Consider the following 23,181-nt stretch of genomic DNA (forward strand, 5'->3'; position numbering starts at 1 on the left):
TATTGTAAATAGTGCTGCGATAAACATAGGGGTGCATCTGTCTTTTTCAAACTTGAGTGCTGCATTCTTAGGGTAGATTCCTAGGAGTGGAATTCCTGGGTCAAATTCTAAGTCTATTTTGAGCATTTTGAGGAACCTCCATACTGCTTTCCACAATGGTTGAACTAATTTACATTCCCACCAGCAGTGTAGGAGGGTTCCCCTTTCTCCACAACCTCGCCAACATTTGTTGTTGTTTGTCTTTTTGGATGGTAGCCATCCTTACTGGTGTGAGGTGATACCTCATTGTAGTTTTAATTTGCATTTCTCTGATAATTAGCGATGTGGAGCATCTTTTCATGTGTCTGTTGGCCATCTGTATTTCTTTTTTGGAGAACTGTCTGTTCAGTTCCTCTGCAATTTTTAAATTGGTTTATGTTTTTGTTTGTTGAGGTGTGTGAGCTCTTTATATATTTTGGACGTCAAGCCTTTATCGGATCTGTCATTTACAAATATATTCTCTCATACTGTAGGGTACCTTTTTGTTCTATTGATGGTGTCCTTTTCTGTACAGAAGCTTTTCAGCTTAATATAGTCCCACTTGTTCATTTTTGCTATTGTTTTCCTTGCTGGGGGAGATATGTTCAAGAAGAGGTCACTCATGTTTATGTCTAAGAGGTTTTTGCCTATGTTTTTTTCTAAGACTTTTATGGTTTCATGACTTACATTCAGGTCTTTGATCCATTTTGAATTTACTTTTGTGTATGGGGTTAGACAATGGTCCAGTTTCATTCTCTTACATGTAGCTGTCCAGTTTTGCTAGCACCATCTGTTGAAGAGACTGTCATTTCACCATTGTATGTCCATGGCTCCTTTATCATATATTAATTGACCATATATGTTTGGGTTAATGTCTGGAGTCTCTAGTCTGTTCCACTGGTCTCTGGCTCTGTACTTGTGCCAGTTCCAAACTGTCTTGATTACTGTGGTTTTGTAGTAGAGCTTGAAGTTGGGGAGTGAGATCCCCTCCACTTTATTCTTCTTTCTCAGGATTGCTTTGGCTATTTGGGGTCTTTGGTGTTTCCATATGAATTTTTGAACTATTTGTTCCAGTTTGTTGAAGAATGTTGCTGGTAATTTGATAGGGATTGCATCAAATCTATATATTTATTTGGGCAGGATGGCCATTTTGATGATATTAGTTCTTCCTGACCATGAGCATGGGATGAGTTTCCATTTGTTAGTGTCCCCTTTAATTTCTCTTGAGGGTCTTGTAGTTTTCAGGGTATAGGTCTTTCACTTCCTTGGTTAGGTTTATTCCTAGGTATTTTATTCTTTTTGATGCAGTTGTGAATGGAGTTGTTTTCCTGATTTATCTTTCTATTGATTCATTGTTAGTGTATAGGAAAGCCACAGATTTCTGTGTGTTAATTTTGTATCCTGCAACTTTGCTGTATTCCGATATCAGTTTCAGTAGTTTTGGAGTGGAGTCTTTAGGGTTTTTTTTTTTTTTTTATATATAATTATTTTTTATTGAAGCGTAGTTGACGCACAGTATCACATTACATTAGTTTCAAGTGTACAACACAGTGATAAAACATTTATATACATAATTCTAGGTTCCAGCTGTCACCCTACGAAGCTGTTACAATATCTTGACTATATTCCTTATGCTATACATTACATCCCGGTTACTTATTTATTTTACCATTGGAAGTCTGTCCTTTTTTTTTCTTTTTTTTTTTTTTGTGAGGGCATCTCTCATATTTATTGATCAAATGGTTGCTAACAACAATAAAATTCTGTATAGGGGAGTCAATGCTCAATGCACAATCATTAATCCACCCCAAGCCTAATTTTCGTCAGTCTCCAATCTTCTGAGGCATAACAAACAAGTTCTTACATGGAGAACAAATTCTTACATAATGAATAAGTTACATAGTGAACAGTACAAGGGCAGTCATCACAGAAACTTTCGGTTTTGCTCATGCATTATGAACTCTAAACAGTCAGTTCAAATATGAATACTCATTTGGTTTTTATACTTGATTTATATGTGGATAACACATTTCTCTCTTTATTATTATTATTTTTAATAAAATGCTGAAGTGGTAGGTAGATACAAGATAAAGGTAGAAAACATAGTTTAGTGTTGTAAGAGAGCAAATGTAGATGATCAGGTGTGTGCCTGTAGACTATGTGTTAATCCAAGCTAGACAAGGGCAACAAAATATCCATGGATGTAGAAGATTTCTCTCAGAACAGGGGGGGTGAGGTTCTAAGCCTCACCTCTGTTGATCCCCAATTTCTCACCTGATGGCCCCCCTGCGACTGTGCCTGTCTTAGGTTGTTCCTCCCTTGAGGAATCTTACCCGTCTCTGGCTAACCAGTCATCTTCCGGGGCCATACAGGGAAATGTAAAGTTGGTAAGTGAGAGGGAAGCCTTATTGTTTGAAATGGTTAGCTTTTTATTTCTTTGCCTATTTATGCCCTGTAGCTTCTATGCCCAGCATTTGTCTTGAGGTATCTTTACCACTTGGAAGAATTATGATACTCGGTAAATTTGATATAAGGCACAAATTCTATTTAAGGGTTGTAATTAGGAAGGAAGAAGAAAAGCTATAGAAGTACCAGGCAGAAGAAAACATGGGAAGATTGATTATTTCTTTGACATATCTTCTTGTAGAGTACTTCAGCATGTATAGGTTTTAAGCTACTACTTAAATTGCGCACACACATTAGCATAATAGGAGTACAGTTATGTAACCAAAGCATACCTGTAATTACCAGCCATCTCCAGTGAAACCAAGAAAACCAGTTAGGCACCTTAGGCATTTGTGAAAACTTATCGATGATATGGTGGATATTGTCCAACTGAACTTGAACAGTCTGAGAGAAATCAGACAAATTAAAACAACCCATTCCTGGGGACTGTTCACAACCCTTATAATATTTTAACAGTAAATAGTCTGTGGTTGTAAGATTTTGGAGCGCTACAATTTGCACTTCTCCTAATTCTTGGTTGAGTTCCAACAGTATAGATCCAGTCAAATTTGTTGTTTTACTGTATGCACAGGCCAGCTTAGATATCTCCTTCCTCATTCCCATGGCAAGTCCAGGAGCTGGTGGGATGAGTGCATCTACAGCTGTAGCAGTGCGTGGATCTTTGTTGGGGTTTTTTGATGATCATCTTCTGGCATGAGTCTTCCAGAGAGTGCTGATGTTGGAAGTTCTCTTTCATATCGTATCTTAGTTCATTTTCGGGGTAGCCCATTTAGGCTTTGATCTTCTGTATAAACGCAAACAAACCCTTTGCCTACACTTTTATATGCCCTTTATACCCTTGTGTAGAATTCATTGGAGGTTACCACACAGGAACTGCCCTTTTTTTTGTTTTGTTTTGTTTTGTTTTGTTTTGTTTTTGGTATCACTAATCTACACTTACATGACGAATATTATGTTTACTAGGCTCTCCCCTATACCAGGTCTCCCCTATAAACCCCTTTACAGTCACTGTCCATCAGCATAGCAAAATGTTGTAGAATCACTACTTGCCTTCTCTGTGTTGTACAGCCCTCCCTTTTCTCCTACCCCCCCATGCATGTTAATCTTAATACCCCCCTACTTCTCCCCCCCCTTATCCCTCCCTACACACCCATCCTCCCCAGTCCCTTTCCCTTTGGTACCTGTTAGTCCATTCTTGAGTTCTGTGATTCTGCTGCTGTTTTGTTCCTTCAGTTTTTCCTTTGTTCTTATATTCCACAGATAAGTGAAATCATTTGGTATTTCTCTTTCTCCGCTTGGCTTGTTTCACTGAGCATAATACCCTCCAGCTCCATGCATGTTGCTGCAAATGATTGGATTTGCCCTTTTCTTATGGCTGAGTAGTATTCCATTGTGTATATGTACCACATCTTCTTTATCCATTCATCTATCGATGGACATTTAGGTTGCTTCCAATTCTTGGCTATTGTAAATAGTGCTGCGATAAACATAGGGGTGCACTGATCTTTCTCATACTTGATTGCTGCATTCTTAGGGTAAATTCCTAGGAGTGCAATTCCTGGGTCAAATGGTAAGTCTGTTTTGAGCATTTTAATGTACCTCCATACTGCTTTCCACAACGGTTGAACTAACTTACATTCCCCCCAGCAGTGTAGGAGGGTTCCCCTTTCTCCACAGCCTCGCCAACATTTGTTGTTGTTTGTCTTTTGGATGGCAGCCATCCTTACTGGTGTGAGGTGATACCTCATTGTAGTTTTAATTTGCATTTCTCTGATAATTAGCGATGTGGAGCATCTTTTCATGTGTCTGTTGGCCATCTGTATTTCTTTTTTGGAGAACTGTCTGTTCAGTTCCTCTGCCCATTTTTTAATTAGGTTATTTGTTTTTTGTTTGTTGAGGCATGTGAGCTCTTTATATATTCTGGACGTCAAGCCTTTATCGGATGTGTCATTTTCAAATATATTCTCCCATACTGTAGGGATCCTTTTTGTTCTATTGATGGTGTCTTTTGCTGTACAGAAGCTTTTCAGCTTAATATAGTCCCACTTACTCATTTTTGCTGTTGTTTTCCTTGCCCGGGGAGATATGTTCAAGAAGAGGTCACTCATGTTTATGTCTAAGAGGTTTTTGCCTATGTTTTCTTCCAAGAGTGTAATGGTTTCATGACTTACATTCAGGTCTTTGATCCATTTTGAGTTTACTTTTGTATATGGGGTTAGACAATGGTCCATTTTCATTCTCCTACATGTAGCTGTTCAGTTTTGCCAGCACCACCTGTTGAAGAGACTGTCATTTCACCATTGTATGTCCATGGCCCCTTTATCAACTATTAATTGACCATATATATCTGGGTTAATGTCTGGATTCTCTAGTCTGTTTCATTGGTCTGTGGCTCTGCTCTTGTGCCAGTACCAAATTGTCTTGATTACTATGGCTTTATAGTAGAGCTTGAAGTTGGGGAGTGAGATCCCCCCTACTTTATTCTTCTTTCTCAGGATTGCTTTGGCTATTCGGGGTCTTTGGTGTTTCCATATGAATTTTTGAATTATTTGTTCTAGTTCATTGAAGAATGTTGCTGGTAGTTTCATAGGGATTGCATCAAATCTGTATATTGCTTTGGGCAGGATGGCCATTTTGACTATATTAATTCTTCCTAGCCACGAGCATGGGATGAGTTTCCATCTGTTAGTGTCCCCTTTAATTTCTCTTAAGAGTGACTTGTAGTTTTCAGAGTAGAAGTCTTTCAGTTCTTTGGTTATGTTTATTCCTAGGTATTTTATTTTTTTTGATGCAATTGTGAGTGGAGTTGTTTTCCTGATTTCTCTTTCCGTTGGTTCATTGTTAGTGTATAGGAAAGCCACAGATTTCTGTGTGTTGATTTTGTATCCTGCAACTTTGCTGTATTCCGATATCAGTTCTAGTAGTTTTGGGGTGGAGTCTTTAGGGTTTTTTATGTACAGTATCATGTCATCTGCAAATAGTGACAGTTTAAATTCTTCTTTACCAATCTGGATTCCCTGTATCTCTTTGTTTTGTCTGATTGCTGTGGCTAGGACCTCCAGTACTGTGTTAAATAACAGTGGAGAGCGTGGGCATCCCTGTCTAGTTCCCGATCTCAGAGGAAATGCTTTCAGCTTCTCGCTGTTCAATATAATGTTGGCTGTGGGTTTATCATAGATGGCCTTTATTATGTTGAGGTACTTGCCCTCTATGCCCATTTTGCTGAGAGTTTTTATCATGAATGGATGTTGAACTTTGTCAAATGCTTTTTCAGCATCTATGAAGATGATCATGTGGTTTTTGTCTTTCTTTTTGTTGACGTGGTGGATGATGTTGATGGACTTTCAAATGTTGTACCATCCTTGCATCCCTGGGATGAATCCCACTTAGTCATGGTGTATGATTTTTTTGATGTATTTTGAATTCTGTTTGCTAATATTTTGTTGAGTATTTTTGCATATACGTTCATCAGGGATATTGGTCTGTAGTTTTCTTTTTTGGTGGGGTCTTTGCCTGGTTTTGGTATTAGGGTGATGTTAGCTTCATAGAATGAGTTTGGGAGTATCCCCTCCTCCTCTATTTTTTGGAAAACTCTAAGGAGAATGGGTATTATGTCTTCCCTGTATGTCTGATAAAATTCCAAGGTAAATCCATCTGGCCCAGGGATTTTGTTCTTTGGTAGTTTTTTGATTACCGCTTCAATTTCGTTGCTGGTAATTGGTCTGTTTAGATTTTCTGTTTCTTCCTGGGTCAATCTTGGAAAGTTGTATTTTTCTAGGAAGTTGTCCATTTCTCCTAGGTTTCCCAGCTTGTTAGCATATAGGTTTTCATAGTATTCTCTAATAATTCTTTGTATTTCTGTGGGGTCCGTCGTGATTTTTCCTTTCTCGTTTCTGATACTGTTGATTTGTGTTGACTCTCTTTTCTTCTTAATAAGTCTGGCTAGAGGCTTATCTATTTTGTTTATTTTCTCGAAGAACCAGCTCTTGGTTTCATTGATTTTTGCTATTGTTTGATTCTTCTCAATTTTATTTATTTCTTCTCTGATCTTTATTATGTCCCTCCTTCTGCTGACCTTAGGCCTCATCTGTTCTTCTTTTTCCAATTTCGATAATTGTGACATTAGACCATTCTTTTGGGATTGCTCTTCCTTCTTTAAAGATGCTTGGATTGCTATATACTTTCCTCTTAAGACTGCTTTTGCTGTGTCCCACAGAAGTTGGGGCTTAGTGTTGTTGTTGTCATTTGTTTCCACATATTGCTGGATCTGCATTTTGATTTGGTCATTGATCCATTGATTATTTAGGAGCGTGTTGTTAAGCCTCCATGTGCTTGTGAGCCTCTTTGCTTTCTTTGTACAGTTTATTTCTAGTTTTATGCCTTTGTGGTCTGAAAAGTTGGTTGGTATAATTTCAATCTTTTGGAATTTACTGAGGCTCTTTTTGTGAGCTAGTATGTGGTCTATTCTGGAGAATGTTCCATGTGCACTTGAGAAGAATGTATATCCTGTTGCTTTTGAATGTAGAGTTCTATAGATGTCTATTAGGTCCATCTGTTCTACTGTGTTGTTCAGTGCCTCCGTGTCGTTACTTATTTTCTGCCCTGTGGATCTATCCTTTGGGGTGAGTGGCGTGTTGAAGTCTCCTAATATGAATGCATTGCAGTCTGTTTTCCCCTTTAGTTCTGTTAGTATTTGTTTCACATATGCTGGTGCTCCTGTGTTGGGTGCTTATGTATTTAGAATGGTTATATCGTCTTGTTGGACTGAGCTCTTTATCATTATGTAATGTCCTTCTTTATCTCTTGTTACTTTCTTTGTTTTGAAGTCTGTTTTGTCTGATATTAGTACAGCAACCCCTGCTTTCTTCTCGCTGTTGTTTGCCTGAAATATGTTTTTCCATCCCTTGACTTTAAGTCTGTGCATGTCTTTGGGTTTGAGGTGAGTCTCTTGTAAGCAGCATATATATGGGTCTTGCTTTTTTATCCATTCTATTACTCTGTGTCTTTTGATTGGTGCATTCAGTCTATTTACATTTAGGGTGACTATTGAAAGATACTTACTTATTGCCATTGCAGGCTTTAGATTCGTAGTTACCAAAGGTTCAAGATTAGCCTTTTTAGTGTCTTACTGCCTAACTTAGCTCGCTTATTGAGCTGTTATGTATGCTGTCTCGAGATTCTTTTCTTCTCTCTCTTCTTATTCCTCCTCCTCCATTCTTTATATGTTGGTTGTTTTATTCTGTGCTCTTTAGTGTTTCCTTTAACTGCTTTTAGTGGGTAGTTGATTTTATTTTTTTGCCTTTAGTTAGTATTTGGTTGTTCTGCTTTCTTTGCTGTGATTTTGTTTTCTCTGGTGACATCTTTTTAGTTTTAGGAGTGCTCCTGTCTAGAACAGTCCCTCTAAAATACCCTGTAGAGGTGGTTTGTGGGAGTCAAACTCTCTCAACTTTTGCTTGTCTGGGAATTGTTTAATCTCTCCATCATATTTAAATGATAATCGTGCTGGATACAGTATCCTTGGTTCAAGGCCCTTCTGTTTCATTGCATTAAATATATCATGCCTTTCTCTTCTGGCCTGTAAGGTTTCTGTCGAGAAGTCTGATGATAGTCTGATGGGTTTTCCTTTGTAGGTGACCTTTTTCTCTCTAGCTGCCTTTAAAACTCTTTCCTTGTCCTTGATCTTTGCCATTTTAATTATTATGTGTCTTGGTGTTGTCCTCCTTGGGTCCTTTCTGTTGGGAGTTCTGTGTATTTCTGTGGTCTGTTCGATTATTTCCTCCCCCAGTTTGGGGAAGTTTTCAGCAATTATTTCTTCAAAGACACTTTCTATCCCTTTTTCTGTCTCTTCTTCTACTGGTACCCCTGTAATATGGATATTGTTCCTTTTGGATTTCATATAGTTTTCTTAATATTGTTTCATTCCTGGAGATCCTTTTATCTTTCTCTATGTCAGCTTCTATGCGTTCCTGTTCTCTGGTTTCTATTCCATCAATGGCCTCTTGCATCTTATCCATTCTGCTCATAAACCCTTCCAGAATTTGTTTCATTTCTGTAATCTCTTTCCGGGCGTCTGTAATCTCCGTCCGGACTTCATCCGTTAGCTCTTGTATATTTCTCTGCATCTCCGTCAGCATGTTTATGATTTTTATTTTGAATTCTTTTTCAGGAAGACTGGTTAGGTCTGTCTCCTTCTCTGGTGTTGTCTCTGTGATCTTTGTCTGCCTGTAGCTTTGCCTTTTCATGGTGATAGGAATAGTCTGCAGAGCTGGGACGAGTGACGGCTGGAAGGACTTCCTTTCTTGTTGGTTTGTGGCCCTCCTCTCCTGGGAGAACAGCGACCTCTAGTGGCTTGTGCTGGGTAGCTGTGCGCAGACAGGGCTTCTGCTTCCTGCCCGGCTGCTATGGAGTTTATCTCTGCTTTTGCTGTAGGCATGGCTTGCCTCAGGCTGCTACTCCGATATGGTGGAGCCGCATTGGAGGGGGAGTGGGCGGGAGGCTATTTATCTCTGTAAGGGGTCTCTGTGCTCCTTGCTGCCCAGGGGGTTAGAGTGCCCAAAGATCCCCATATTCCCTGCCCCTGGACTAAGTGTCCTGGGACGCTTCCGTCCGGTTTTGGGTTCCCTGTCCCTTTAAGACTTCCAAAAATCACTCGCCAAAAAAAATCCCAAAAAAACAAATTAAATAAATAATTAAAACGAAAAAAATGCTGCTCGCTTTTCTTTGTCCCCGGGCACCGGCCTCCAGTACCCGCTCACTGGTCCTGCTGCCCTGTTTCCCAAGCATCCAGGGCCCCCTGCGCACGCACTGTGTCTGCACTCTGGCCCGGATGGCTGGGGCTGGGTGTTCGGCCGTCCTGGGCTCCGTCTCCCTCCCGCTCTGCCTACTCTTCTCCCGCCGGGAGCTGGGGGGAGGGGCGCTCGGCTCCCGCCGGGCCGGGGCTTGTATCTTACCCCCTTTGTGAGGCGCTGCGTTCACGCTCGTGTGGATGTGGTCTGGATGTTGTCCTGTGTCCTCTGGCCTCTCTTCTAGGAAGGGTTGTCTTTGTGAGGAGATTTCCGTTGCTCTACTCATGCCGCCATCTTGGCTCCCTCCCGACAACCCTTTTCTGTGAAAAGTTCCCGAATTTCCCCAATAATCACAAGCAGTTTTAGAAATGAAACACCGTAGTAACAGAGAGGCCCTGAGCATCATGCTCAGGATTTGGTTCCAAGTGGAAAATAGTGCTTTCTTCTCAGAATGTCCCATCTTTGTCACTATTGACTTTCATCAGTCCCATGAATATAAGCCAGGCTTAGTTCTATCTCCAGAGGTCACTCCAAGTAGGTGAAGAAAGGTCACACCATTCTTTGATGTCCTCACTTACATTTTATTTTTGTTTGAATTTTTAATCCTTTTAAACATGCATGAAACTTGATCCAGATAGTTTTTCAAGGTCTTTTATGAAAAATACCAACTTTCTGTATTTTGTCCTAGGACACTTTTCCATCCCATACCTCAGAGGCCACTACTTTCAACTCTCTGAGGTGTTTATTTGCTATTTACTTTCATATCAGTAAACAACATGCTTTCATTGATATTTCTCTACTTATTTTCCAGTAGTAGGCATTATCTATTGATTTCTTACTATGGAAAATTAGCCCTCTTTAGTACCCCTTTTTCCACTAACAAATACATGCTTCCTGTCTCCTATTCTTCCTAAGTTTCGAAGCATACTTTGTTTAGAATTCTCTTCAATGTTTACATTATTATCACAGCATAAGGACTATAATACACAACTGAACCATCAGTGAACCACAGTTGTTGTTTTTGTCTTTTCTTGCATACATTTTATTTTTCCTAAAGTTAGTAACTGCCTACAAAGGGACAAATACATAAATAAATAATTACAACTCAGCTTTTAAATGTTCAGAGATGCTTAGGGATATCTGTAATTATGCTATGGGAACACAGAGGAGGAAGTGACCCTGTTGTCTATGTATTTATCCCTTTTTCATCGCAAACCGTTCCCCTGGTGACTCCTCTCAGCACCTTCAGGCACTTCAGGTATCCATCAGTTCCGTCTTTCTCCCACCGTGTACTCTGACCAGCTGTAATCCTCATACTTGTAGTGCACCTGTCAGACTCTCTCTGCTTCCTGTTCCCCGTTTCCTCTGGTCTCCCCTTCTGCAACTTTCATCAGTCAGATGTTGGACCTCCTGGGCTGAACTTCTGATTTTCTTTTCTTTCTTACATTCTGAAAAGACTAATTTTCTTTTTAGAAGTAAGATGTCTAAGATTATAAACAGTTTTACTCTATTTTATTGTTAAACACAGTCATGTTACAGATTCTGCTTCACTCTGATGATATCGATTATTAGTAAGTTTCTTTACTTTTCCCTGGTTAACCTTGATTTAATTTTGTAGCCCATTTTTGTCTTTTTGAAAATAAATATGTTCTCTTATAGGGTTATACCTAGGTTAGATTCCTCCTTTAAGCCAGTTGATGATATTTCTCTCCAGGCCATGTTTCTTGTGTGGAGAGCTGACAGCTTGACTAAAAGGACATAGCAGAGCATAAAAAGCAGGAAATTCATACTCAGTACAAAAATTAACTTATTTCATGAATTGTTCTTGTAACTAATAGGAACCATTATCTAGCATATGTTGATGCTGTGTTATCCACATCTGACATGTAACTCTTAGCATTAGCATTTGAACTATAAGTTAAAAGCTCACAACCTGAGCCATCTGTCCTTTCATTTCTGTATCTAAGCACAGAACTGAAGTTCAGCAAAATGATTATTATTTTTGATCTTCTTTAAACAAATTCAGCTACTAATGCTTTGTTTCCTCATGAGAGCTTATGATATAGAGAGAAAAGTCAAAGGTGTTGTAGATTAATGATAACAAAATTTTAAAAAGTGAAAAATAAAAGGAAAAGGAGAGAAATTGCAAATGAGATAAAAAAATGAACAGGTGGATGAAAAAAAAAAAGAAAAGAAAAGTCAAAGGTGAAATGAAGGGAAGGTAGATTTACAAGCTTCTTTGCCTTTGCCTCTAGACCCAGTTTGGTAAATTTAGATACCTATTCAGCTTTCAGATAAGAACAATTTTCTTATTTGCATTTGCTAGGACTCCTTTAGTTATAAGTAACAACAATAAAAATACTTAAATTGTTGCAGAGAGGAATTCATGAGTATCTCACACGTCCAAAGGAAGGTTGAGGCTATAGGTGGGCTTAGAAAGTGGTGGAACCTAGGACTTTAATGTCATCAGGACTCACTGTTTTGCTCTGTGCTTCAGCTCTTTGTTTCTGTCACCATTCCTGATACATAGTCGGCCACTTAGTAAATGTTTCTGAATGAGTGAATAAATCTTAACATAGCGTTAATTCCGGAACACTCAAGATAAAGGTAATTCTATTAGTCCAGTTTTAGATGACCTTCTGAGCTAGGAGTTTCCTTTGATGAACCTACTAATTAGGAATATTTTCTTTTTAATGACAGGGCTGATACCAAAGAATCTCATAATTATCAGCTACACCTTTCAACTTCATAGAGTGGCAGTTTCTAAACAATTAGATTTGATTATTTTGCCAAACTTCACTGTATTCCGATTCTCCACCAAAATCATATATCTTGATGGTTTCCAGAGTACTCTGCAGGCAATCTTTGCAGGTAAGGGCACGTAGCTAATGTGCCCTTAGAAATGGCTTAAGAAATGTTGAAGACTTTTTCCTTCTCTTTTGCAAGACACCAGGCATGCTGTGGACATTGTGGTTAGAAATAGCATGATGGCCACACACACCAGAACCATGCTTGCATTTCTCACAGGAAATAAGGACCAAAATAGAATTGCTCCCTTTGATGAGAAAAACTTCTTTAGGGAAAGGGGGAGTACAAATACTATAGTCTGCTAAATGTGTCCCTTCCTGCTGTTGGTCAGAGCATAGATGAGGGAGATGAGAGTTTCTGTGAGTTACTAATAGTTTATTTTGCCAAGAAAGGACTTCTAGATATCTCAGGGAAGCAATAAAGATTAGTGCCCTACTCTCAGTTATAATTATGTAGGCTCTAGTGGTGTTGCATTTGTGTGGAATATTTCATTTTTATTGATTGTGGTCGAACAATGAAAACAGTTTATATTCTCCCTAGTTTTTAACTGATCAGTGGTGAACTTTAACTGGATATTGGGCATAATCCCTGATCAGTTAGGTTCTCTGGACCCATTGACTCTTAGGTTTGAAGACAGTTAGGATCCCAGCTTTCTCTCCTACCTCTGTGGAAACCCCAGCATCTCTTTGCTAGCAAAATAGGCCACGAAGACTTTAAACAAGATTCAAGGTAGCTACAGGATTTTATGCCCAAGTCTTTGTATTTGATTCTCAAAACAAAGAGCCTTAATTAAGCAAATTCCAATTTTGAAAAAAAATCCTAAACATTTTTATGGTTGAGGAGAAGTTCTAAAATCTGTGCCTGTGAAGGATCTAATTACTTATTTATTGTGCATAGTGGTGTGTCTTTTTGATATAGAGACTGCACTTTCTTTCACAAATACATTCAAGAACAGATGTAGACAAGCTGCTCTGTTTTTGAGTAGGAAACCATTATTCTAAGTTCTTACCACTCACCTTTGTGTTGTCCTTGCCACCAAAGGTCTTCCAAAAGTTTCTTGCAGTGATGGTTATTAACAATAGCAATACATTTATTTATTTAGCATCTGCTCTCTTCCAGGTATCACATTAGACCTTGGGTAATAAAAACATGAGTGTAGAAAAAGAGGAGAAATATGGGCTATGTACAGAACTGCATAACCTCTAGGTTCTGAATTGGAACATTAGTAAAGCATGGAAGGCCAGTTACAGAATCCTCTTTCAGTTCATGACTAATGTCTTTATAAAAACCTCTGTATCATTCTTTCAAGTTCTTTAGTATACACATTTAACAAAAATGTACCATATTATACCTCAAAATGTAGTTTAAGTTTTTCTTTATTGTTTTACTAATGGCTACTGATGTATGACTGATGTATGATAAACTACATACTTAAAAGTGTACAGTTTGCTGATGTTTGATATTTATACACACCTATGAAACCACCACCACAATCAAAATTATACATCTATGGCCCCCCATCCCCCACAGCAAAGTGTTTTCAGACCCCTTTGTAATCCCTCTCTCTGCCCCTTCTCACTGCTAGGAATATGCTTCCAGTTATTCTATATATCTTGTATTTTCTAGAGCTTTATATAAATGGAATCACAGAGTATGGCCTCATTTTGGTCTGGCATCCTTCACTCAGCATAATTATTTTGAAACCTTCCTTGTTGTTATATATAGCAATAATTCATTCCTTTTTATTGCTAAGAAGCATTGGAAAGTAAAAATCTAATACTTATGTCCCCCAAAACAAACACTGACCCCACTATTTTTTTTTAATCTTTTTAAAAGATCTTCTGGCTTTTAAAATCTTTATTCTTTATAAAATAATATCCATCTATCTGAAGTTAAGCCATATCTTTAATTTCATTATTTGCTGTTAAATTCTACTATAATTGAAGTCAATCTCAATTTAAAAGTTTTATAATGTTTTTTTCCTAATTCTCAACGATTGACCACTTCTTCGGCCTTGTATTGCGCACCAGCACATCAAAGCCCCTCAGAGTCCACGGCAGATCCTCAGGAGTACTCTGCTCTCTAACTTTCAAACTTCAGAGAATTTAAACATAATCAGGAAATGACTTTCCATATGACCTATTTATATGTAAGGAAGCCTTACAAACAAAGGGTCCTCTCATCCTGTTATTCAATAGTTTGATGGCTGTTTTCATAGTCAGCTCACACTTCTCTGCCTGACACAGCTGCTGTCTTTGAAGCTGTCCCCTTTGCATTGAGTGGCTCACTCAGGTACCCCCACCAGAGTCAATACCAAAAAGCAAGCCACAACGATGTAGTGCTAAGCGGCGACCGCTACCTTATTTAAATTCAATTTCAGTGATGCTTGCTCTTGTGTTGCTTTTGTAGTCCTAAATTCACAGCTCAGCTGTGGTACCTGCTTCCTGATCTATTGGTTTAAGGATGTAAACTGGACTTTCCCTTTTGATTTGCTCGTTGGATTTTGACTTTTGGCTTTCTTTCTTGATTTAGTATCCCTCACTATGTTGAGTAAGAAGATACATCTGCAGTTTTAATTTTGTCCTAGTCAAAGCCCAAAAAAAGCGGGCTCCTTCTCTCCCTCCTGCTTTTGTCCCAACTAGGAGAGTGATGATCAAGGAGGAATCCACCATCGGTTGCCGGGCCATGGAGCAGTTTTCTAGGTTATGGCAAACCCAGATTTCATTTCAAGGAACTATGAAGAAAATTTACTATAGATATGATAAACCACTTAGCAGAAATGGAAATGGAATGACCTTCCCTTTTAGCTTTCGGATCACAGAATTTTCTGTCCAGATTCTGTTACGTGACTATCTAATTGGTCCTGAGTGATCGTTATCCTCAGGACTTTCAGATACTCTCTATGTTGTCATCCTTTCCTCTTTTCCCAGAACAACTCCTTTGGACAGATTATCCCCATGCCCTGCTTGAATATTTGTAGATAGGTCTTTTTTTTCTACCTAGAGAAATGAAATGATGTCTAGTAGCTTTTTAAAATTCATCCAGACCTTTCATCTGACCATTCCTAAAAATTGCTTTTCCCTGGTGCACAACATATGGTGTGGCCCCTACAACTACAGATCGTGCACCCAGGGGCTCAGTGGACCTCCTGTTGTATTGTGAGGACTTTTTCCTTATCTGAAATCTTTGGAGTACTTATCTGATTCTCTCCACATATAACCTACCTCCTAGGATTCTAGCTGCCTAATCACTTTAAGTACTGGGTTCTATATTGTAATAGTTAGTCACAATACATAGTGATTTCTGGAGAAATGCCAATTATGTGCCTGTATTTTTGTTTTGTGTACATCTTGGCAGGAGTTTGAGTTTCATCTCTCTTTTCTTTTAGCAAGGAAGATATTACCCTGTAAAGGTGTATTTCCCTGTGGTTTTGAGTAAAATTGATAAGAACTGACAATATTATACACATGATTAAATCATGATAAGGAGTTTATAATCCCTTGTCCAAAAACTACTCACGTCATTTCACAAACCATGAGAAGTCTTTGCTTATTCCTTCATGTGTCCTAGAATAACTGCATCCTCAGACACTCTAGTAGAGATTTATAAAAGAGATCTCTTCAAAAGTCATCTTGTTTCCTATAAGTGACAAGAGTGAATTAATAAAAGATCAGTTTTCTCTCCCTTTTAAAGACCTTAGTATTCTTATTGCCAATCTAAATTTTAAATTTAATTCAACCCCTTATGCTGCTTAAATTTTCGTTGTAAAAAGTCTCCTCATCTTGGATCATACTTTTTGGTCTTTCTATTAGATTGACATAGACTGGATGCAAGATGGGAGATTTTGAATAAAGAAAGGTGACCTATGTAATGAATGTGAACTGGGTGGGATTTCATTTCAAGGGACTATGGAGAAAATTTACTGTAGATATTACAGCATGTCCAAAACAGTCGTTTGTCCAAGGGGTGGAGTTTCACCAGTGGAGATGGTACATCATATATTGGTAATAGGTGATTCTCTTTTTGTGTTAATCTTAGGTTCTTAGTATGTCGTGACTCTTTTCAAAGCTTGTCCTTTGGATAACAGCCTTGGGTATAATAGGCTTCTCATCTCCTACACCTTAGACACTATGACCTAATTTCTAACATGAGAGGTTATGTTTTTTTGTTTTTTTTTTCTTCTTTTAGATCTATTTTTCCTGTCCACCCCTCCTTCAGAATCATCGCCTTGGCAGAGCCCCCTGTTATTGGAAGCACAACACAGCAGTGGCTGGGACCAGAATTCTTAACCATGTTCCTTTTCCATTACATGAAACCACTTGTGAAAAGTGAAGAAATCCAAGTGATTAAGGAAATGGTAAGAGTGAATCCAGCTCTACCCTGTTGCCTTCAGATGTTCTCTTTTTAAGGCACTATGACACATGCTAGAACAGAGTTGGACATTTTGGGCTTTTTCTCCCCATTTACTCCCAAATTTCCTTATATAGTGGTTCTCAAACTTTAACATTTTTCAGAAGCATCTGGAGAGCCTGGTAAAATACATATTGCTAAGTCAGCAGGTCTGAGATAGTACATGAGAATTCTTTCTAAAGTTGTCAGGTAATGCTCATGCTGCTGCTGGTCTGGGGACCACACTTTGAGAACCTTCCTCTTTCCTCTTGGAGGCAGTTCTGGAATTCCTTTTCCCAGGTGACTATTTTAAGTTCCTACTATGCAGGGAAGCCAAATGTATATTTGGTTCTTTAGATTTTGTAGAAAATACTAAGTAGACCCGGTTGCCTGGGTTCTGTAATATACATCCTACTCTTACCTGGTCAGCTGTCTGGTGCCTTGCGGAGTACTTGATCCATTATTTGAATGTCTGCCTTAACCAGACATGAATTGTGCTTAATGCTTTTGAGTTCTACAGCTGCGCTACTCCACACAGTAGTACTGGCCACATTAAATAAAACTTTAAAATTCAGTTTCTCAGTCATATTTCAAGTGGTCAATAACCACCTGAGGGCTTTTGGCAACCATATTAGGTGGCAGAGGTAAAAAACATTTCCATCATTTAGAAAGTTCTGTTGGACAGTGTTGTTCTAGATCACAAAAAATTAACTTTTTTCATAAATGCACTCATCCTCCTTGAAATACTAGAGTGAACTGATTTATTTTTGTTCTTATGATCATGGTTAGGGATAAAGGCATAGACTTTCAGCCCAAACACCTTGCTTTTTAAATGCCAAATCCACTACCACTTCTGGATCTTGGGTAAAGTGCTCAAGCATAGTTTCTTCATTTGAAGATGGAGATAATACTACTTCTTACATCACAGGACTGATTAAAGAATAAATGAGATAAAGTATGTACTGAATATGACATAGAATTTTTTCAAGTTCCAGTCATTTAAATGGCCAGGGAAATCCTGAGCAGTTTACTTACAAAGTGGTCACATTATAACCAGTCATTGTTCTAACATCTCTTTTTGATCTTTTTTAAGTTTTAAATATAAAACTTTTATATATATTATTGTTTAAGTAAAAATTTCTTATAACTCAATTTGATTAAATATTTAATTAGATTAAAATTGTTATAGCTAAAAGTGATAAGTGTGTAATTTGGGCCACTGTCCTTCAGAGTTCACTCATAAATTTATTATGTCCCTCAAGAATATGGTTCAAGATTACTTGAAAACCTGGACAGCTTGAACATCTGTTCCTTATACAAGGATACTTTATGTACTTAGTAGACACAGTGTAAAATTACTACTAAATGAAGGAGTTTGGTTTCAGGAAGAAATATGCCTGAATTAGAGTTTAAAAAATCAGGCTGATGCTGACAAAACAGGAAATAATATATGGAAACTTTTCTATGGGTACACTATGTGCCAGTTTTTAACTGAGTTAGAGGCTCCTTTTAGTTTTATCCTAGTGAGGGGATTATAAATGAAGAGTGGCTTGCTTTTAATTATCTGATTCTTAAAGAGAAAGCAGAGGTATGTCCTGAGAATATGAATAAGCAAATTTACCCACCAGCCAAAAATGTTACCTATAATCAGGTAATTTCTAAAAATGTAATTTAATATTGTTTGCTAAGTAGCCATAATTTCTGGTTGATTCATCAGATAGACCAATTTATTCATTCTGTCTTTCCTCAAATCTCTCATAAAACAGGTTCCAAATATACCTCAGGAAGCTTTGGACAAATTGTTATCATTTACACACAAACTCAGAGAGACCCAGGATCCAACGGTAAGTTGGTTTTTACTTAGGCTTTGCTGCTGCTGACAAGCTGCTGCCTTTTGTCCTTAGATTTCAGTGCTTTAAGATCTATTTTTTAAGCTGATATTTTTATCCCTTATGCTATGCTTTGTCCTATGCATGTATTTTACTCTTTCAATGATTTTAACATTTCTTCCAGCAAGTGGTGGGTGGGGTTATAGAAAACAACTTCCAGTTCAGAGGAGTACTCGGGGGTCCTGGGCGCTCGGCGCTGCTCCCTCAGTCTGCTGTGCAGAGCACTCCCCTCTCCTTAGGGCTTCTAGTCTCACCTCTGTGTTAGGGCCTACATTCTCATCCTCCGCTGCTAACTTCTCTTTTGTCATTCACTCTCTATTTCTAATTGTGTTTCCATCCTGGGGTGGTGTAAGGATGGAATTTTTCCCTTTCTGTCTTCTAGGTTCTCTGGCAGGCCTAATAATTAAATTGACATGAGGCAGATTAACAGGAGAAACACACATTTAATTTCACAGGTATGGGAGCTCTCTAAAAATATGAGACTCAAAGAAGTGACCAAAGTAGGTAGCTTTTAAACCTTTTAGACAGAGAAACAATAACTTTGTGAAGAATTGACAAGGCAAAGTTTGGGCTTGGGGTAGTGAATTAGTGAAGTAACAAGATTTGTTCCTATAACATTCTCCATCCTAAATTTCCTGTTTCTGGCAATAAGGATGCCTCATTCGCTCCTAGGATGGGGCAGGTGCCACATGGGAGATTTATTCCTCCTTTCAGGGGGACAAAGGATGGTCAGGTGTCCTTCTTGCAGCAGCTGTTTCTCAAATAACTTTAATTCAAAATAATCAGTATGCCAAAGTGGCATATTTTGGGGTGGCATATTCTGCCCTCTCTTTTTATTTCTTGCATAACTTCTTTTCTACCATTCACAGTTGAAAACATTTCCATTCTGTAATGAAAACTTTTGCCCACTTTGGAAAGTCTGATGATACAGTCAGTATATTCACACTCTATCAGGGATGAAATGAAAAGGTTAGTTTTTTATCTGAGGTTTTCAGGCAAGAGTTAATATTTTAAAAACCCAAAGAAAAGTATATATTTGCTCCCAAAAGAGTCAAAAAAGACTAATGAAAATGTTGTTTTCTTTGGGCTGGAATGTTAATACCTAAAGTCTGGTTATGCCATGCCAGTCAGATGCCTGATTGGTGGTTATACATATATTTGAATAGCAAAAAGTGAAGAACAATTATTCTTTAATGAATTCAGTTTAGTAAGCAAAATCAAAACACAGGGCATGGGAAAGTAGAATAAACCAATGGTTAAAAAGCTGGAAACCACTGTATATGTTGGGAAGATCAAGGGCTGTCACTGACTCTGAGAGTCTCAGTATTCTCATCTGTAAAATGGGAAGTGACAGCTGCCTCAGAAAGAGGTTGCCATGATAGACACGAAATGTATGTGAGGAATCTCCTTCTTAGTAACTGCTTAATACACGTCAGTTTCTTTCACTTCCCAGCTGGATACTCTAAGAATCGTTATAGATTCAATATATCTTACATAACTAAACTGTCTTTCCTCTTTAATTCTATTCCTATTCCCTATTTAATTTCCTGGCTTTGTTAATAATCTGCCTACCAAATTCCCTAAGTTAGAAACCTTGACATTGTGGATTCCTTGCTTTCTCACTATCTCCACTTCCTCTGAAAGCAATCTTACCAGTTTAGCTTCTTAATATCTCATCTGTTCTCTCATCTATTGTCAGTAATTGCCTAATATTGGATTTCATAATCTTTCTCCTGGAATATTGTTATTTCCTCTTGACTGCCTTCTTCACCAATAATTCATTCCTTATAAGTCCTTGTATTATTTCCCTGTGGCTATCGTAACAAAGTACCACAAACTGGTGATTTATGACAACAGAAATGGATTTTCTCACAGTTCTGGGTGCCTGAAGTTGGAATGGGTGTCACTGAACTGAAATCAAGGTGTCATCAGGGTCAGGCTCCCTGGAGGCTCAAGGGGAGAGTGGGTTCCTTGCCTCCTCCAGCTCTGGTGGCTGCCTCTCTCTGCCTCCCTTTTCCAAGGACACCATCATTGCATGTAGGGGTCACCCAAATCATCCAGGATGATCTCCTCATCTCAAAATCTTTAATGTTATCTGCAAAGTTAGTTTTGCCATATTAGGTGAAATTCAAGGGTTCCAGGGATTAGAATGTGAATATCCTTAGGGGGCCCACTTTCTAGCTGTCACAGGCCCCTGCTGCCTCTAAGACCTCATCTCCAGCCACTTTCCCATTCTTTTCTCTTTGTTGTTTCTTGAACTCACCGGTGTCTGCCTCAGGGCCCTTGCCACTTGGGCTGTCTGCTTCCTTGAAGGCTCTTCCCCACACAGAGCTGCAGGTTTGTGCCCGCACCCCTTCTGGATTTGCTCAGGTGTCTCCTTTTCAGAGGTCCTGAAGCACTCTGTTTAGAATCACATTTCCTCCCCATTTTGTTCCTATCTCTCTTCCTGCTTTAAGGCATATTACCCTTTAACATAATACATGTTTACTGACTTATCGTTTTAATGTCTATTTTTTCCTCAGATTTTAGTTCCAGGGTGGCAGAGGTTTCTGTTTTGCTCTAGCATTTGGAACTTTGCCTACCATGTACTAGGATGTCAACAAGTATCTGTTAAATAAGTGAGTGAATGTCTCCTCCATATTGTCCCTGGAGTGATCTTTCCCAAATCCAGTTCCTAAGCTCTTCCCCTTTTTTGACACTGTTAAGAATGGATTCTCTTTACCTACAGATGAAGACACCTGGCTAGGGATGCCTGCCGAGTTCCATCTGGCCCTACAGCACTTTTCCAGCCTCATTTCCTATAGCCTCTCTTCAAAGCACCTGCAGCTCGACCACACTTCCACGCTTGCTGTTCTCTAAACCCAGCGTATTCCCAAGTGCTTCTGCATTAGCGCCTGGAGTGTGCTTCCCCCTGTTCACTGTCCCTCAGGCGCCGGTTCTGTCAGGTTTCCCTCGACCCCTTTAGGCAGAAGTAACTTCCATCTCAATCTGTTCTCATGACCCTTGGCATGCACTTCTGATATTGACCCATTGCAGCTGTACAACAGTTTATTTTTATTTCCCCAGTTAGTATTTGAATTCCTTGAATCCAGTGTTGTTCATTTTGTATTCCCATATCCTAGCCTGGTGCCTGGTTCACAGTAGACTTAACATATATTTGATAAATGAGTGAATAAACTAATTAATTCATTATTCATTTATTAACAGATTGTCCCTAGAGTTTTCTCTCCCTGAGAATATTACATTTTTATGAAAGAATCCCTTAAGAAAAAAAAAATTTATTAAGCAAAGTTACTATTATTTATCATGTGAACACAAAAAATCTTTTCAGTGTGCTTAACCATGGTAACTAGGAATGTGCTCACAATCCTCACCCTCTTTTTGGCAAGATAAAACTGCAGATAGAAATTCAACATTATACATGTTAATTACATGTTAAAAAATTTTAAGTTAAAGAGTATTTTCAATATCTAATTGATAATAATGTGAGAGCAGAAATAACCAAAGCTATAATTCAACACGTAAATGACTTAACATAAAGCTTCATTCTGATAGTTTTAACACTGGATGTTATTGCAAAGCATTTTGTTGTTATCAACTGAGAGAGAGGGTATTTTTCAAATTCATAAGAAATTCTTACTGATCACTGGAATGGAGTATGAAGCCTGAATTCAGTGTCATGCTTGGATGTACCCTAGAAAGTTACTGTATGGCTTACTAGGACTCTTGTCATGAGACTCCCCTGGTTGGGGCCATTTGTCAAACATTTTCCATGGCTGAAATAGGAATTTTTCATGCTCACATGTATTAAGGATGCAAGTTGCTAAGTCATATTTAACTTCTAGTATTTTCAATCATAGTGGCTTAAATGATCTTATGCTCAATTATTCCTTCCTCCTCATATCCATCAGTTCCCAGGTGCTGTGAAACATTTGTTGATCCCTTCTCTCCATTCTTTTTGTCAATAATCTTACTATAGGACTTTATCTTTTTATAAGCAGATCATTGAAGTAGCCTTCTGTTTCCTGTCTCAGTTCTCTGTCTTCAAATATTTAACGTACTGCCAGATGAATCTTTCTAAAATCATATTACTACCTTGCACATAACAAAGCCATATTGTCTTTATGAGTAAGGCCAGACTTCTCAAAGTGTCAGTCACAGGTCCTTGTTATTTAGGAGCAAACTTTCCAGCAGGATGTTCTCGTAAGCCTGGGCAGATTTCCTCACATTCTGCATGCATTTCTGTTCCTTTCATCCTCCTGCCTTTGTTCATAGCATTTCTCCTGGGCCCTTGAACAATTTAAGTCCCTTGTAACAGTTGTCAAGGGCTTCACTTATTTTGGCATTAAATTACATGCTATTTTGAATTGCAGTTTATGCTTTCTTATATTTAAATATTGTCTCCATGTCTAGAATGCAAATTTGTTGAAAGCAAGGATGAACCAAGTGTTTGCTTATAAATGAGTTCTTTGAAACTTAGATGTATTTTTTTAATGGAAAAAAAGGATTTGTCATAAATGGTGGTTATGCTCCCATCTTATTGGGTTGGAAGCCCTCTCCAGAGGACTACTTAACCCATGTTGTAGCTGAAATATAATGCTAATAAGAGCAGACCAGTGTCTCATGGAGCTGGGAAATATACAAGGAAGGAGAAATCCGTTCATTTTGTTCTTCATTGAGACATACAGAGATGACCTTAAGCGAAATGTCAAAACAGGCAAATATGCAGTGTGTCTTTGACATCCGCCCATCTGTCATCCATTCCGACATTTTGTTCATTTCACAGAGTCCCCTTCTCCTTCCTTCAGGTGTTCAGGGCCACTATA

The 23,181-nt window shown here is 38.5% G+C and overlaps 1 protein-coding gene across 5 annotated transcripts in view; it reads left to right on the top strand.

Moving 5' to 3' along the window:
- VWA8 (von Willebrand factor A domain containing 8) overlaps nucleotides 1–23,181 on the top strand; it is a 392,879-nt gene that overhangs the window by 140,470 nt on the left and 229,228 nt on the right. For all 5 annotated transcript variants that reach the window (XM_057494495.1, XM_036932428.2, XM_036932430.2 and 2 more), the window contains 2 exons: nucleotides 16,266–16,434; nucleotides 18,233–18,310. In XM_057494495.1, the coding sequence (XP_057350478.1) occupies nucleotides 16,266–16,434; nucleotides 18,233–18,310 (247 nt within the window). The remainder of the gene's footprint in view (nucleotides 1–16,265; nucleotides 16,435–18,232; nucleotides 18,311–23,181) is intronic.

This window comes from Manis pentadactyla, chromosome 17, assembly GCF_030020395.1.
Source record: "Manis pentadactyla isolate mManPen7 chromosome 17, mManPen7.hap1, whole genome shotgun sequence".
Taxonomy (NCBI): domain Eukaryota; kingdom Metazoa; phylum Chordata; class Mammalia; order Pholidota; family Manidae; genus Manis; species Manis pentadactyla.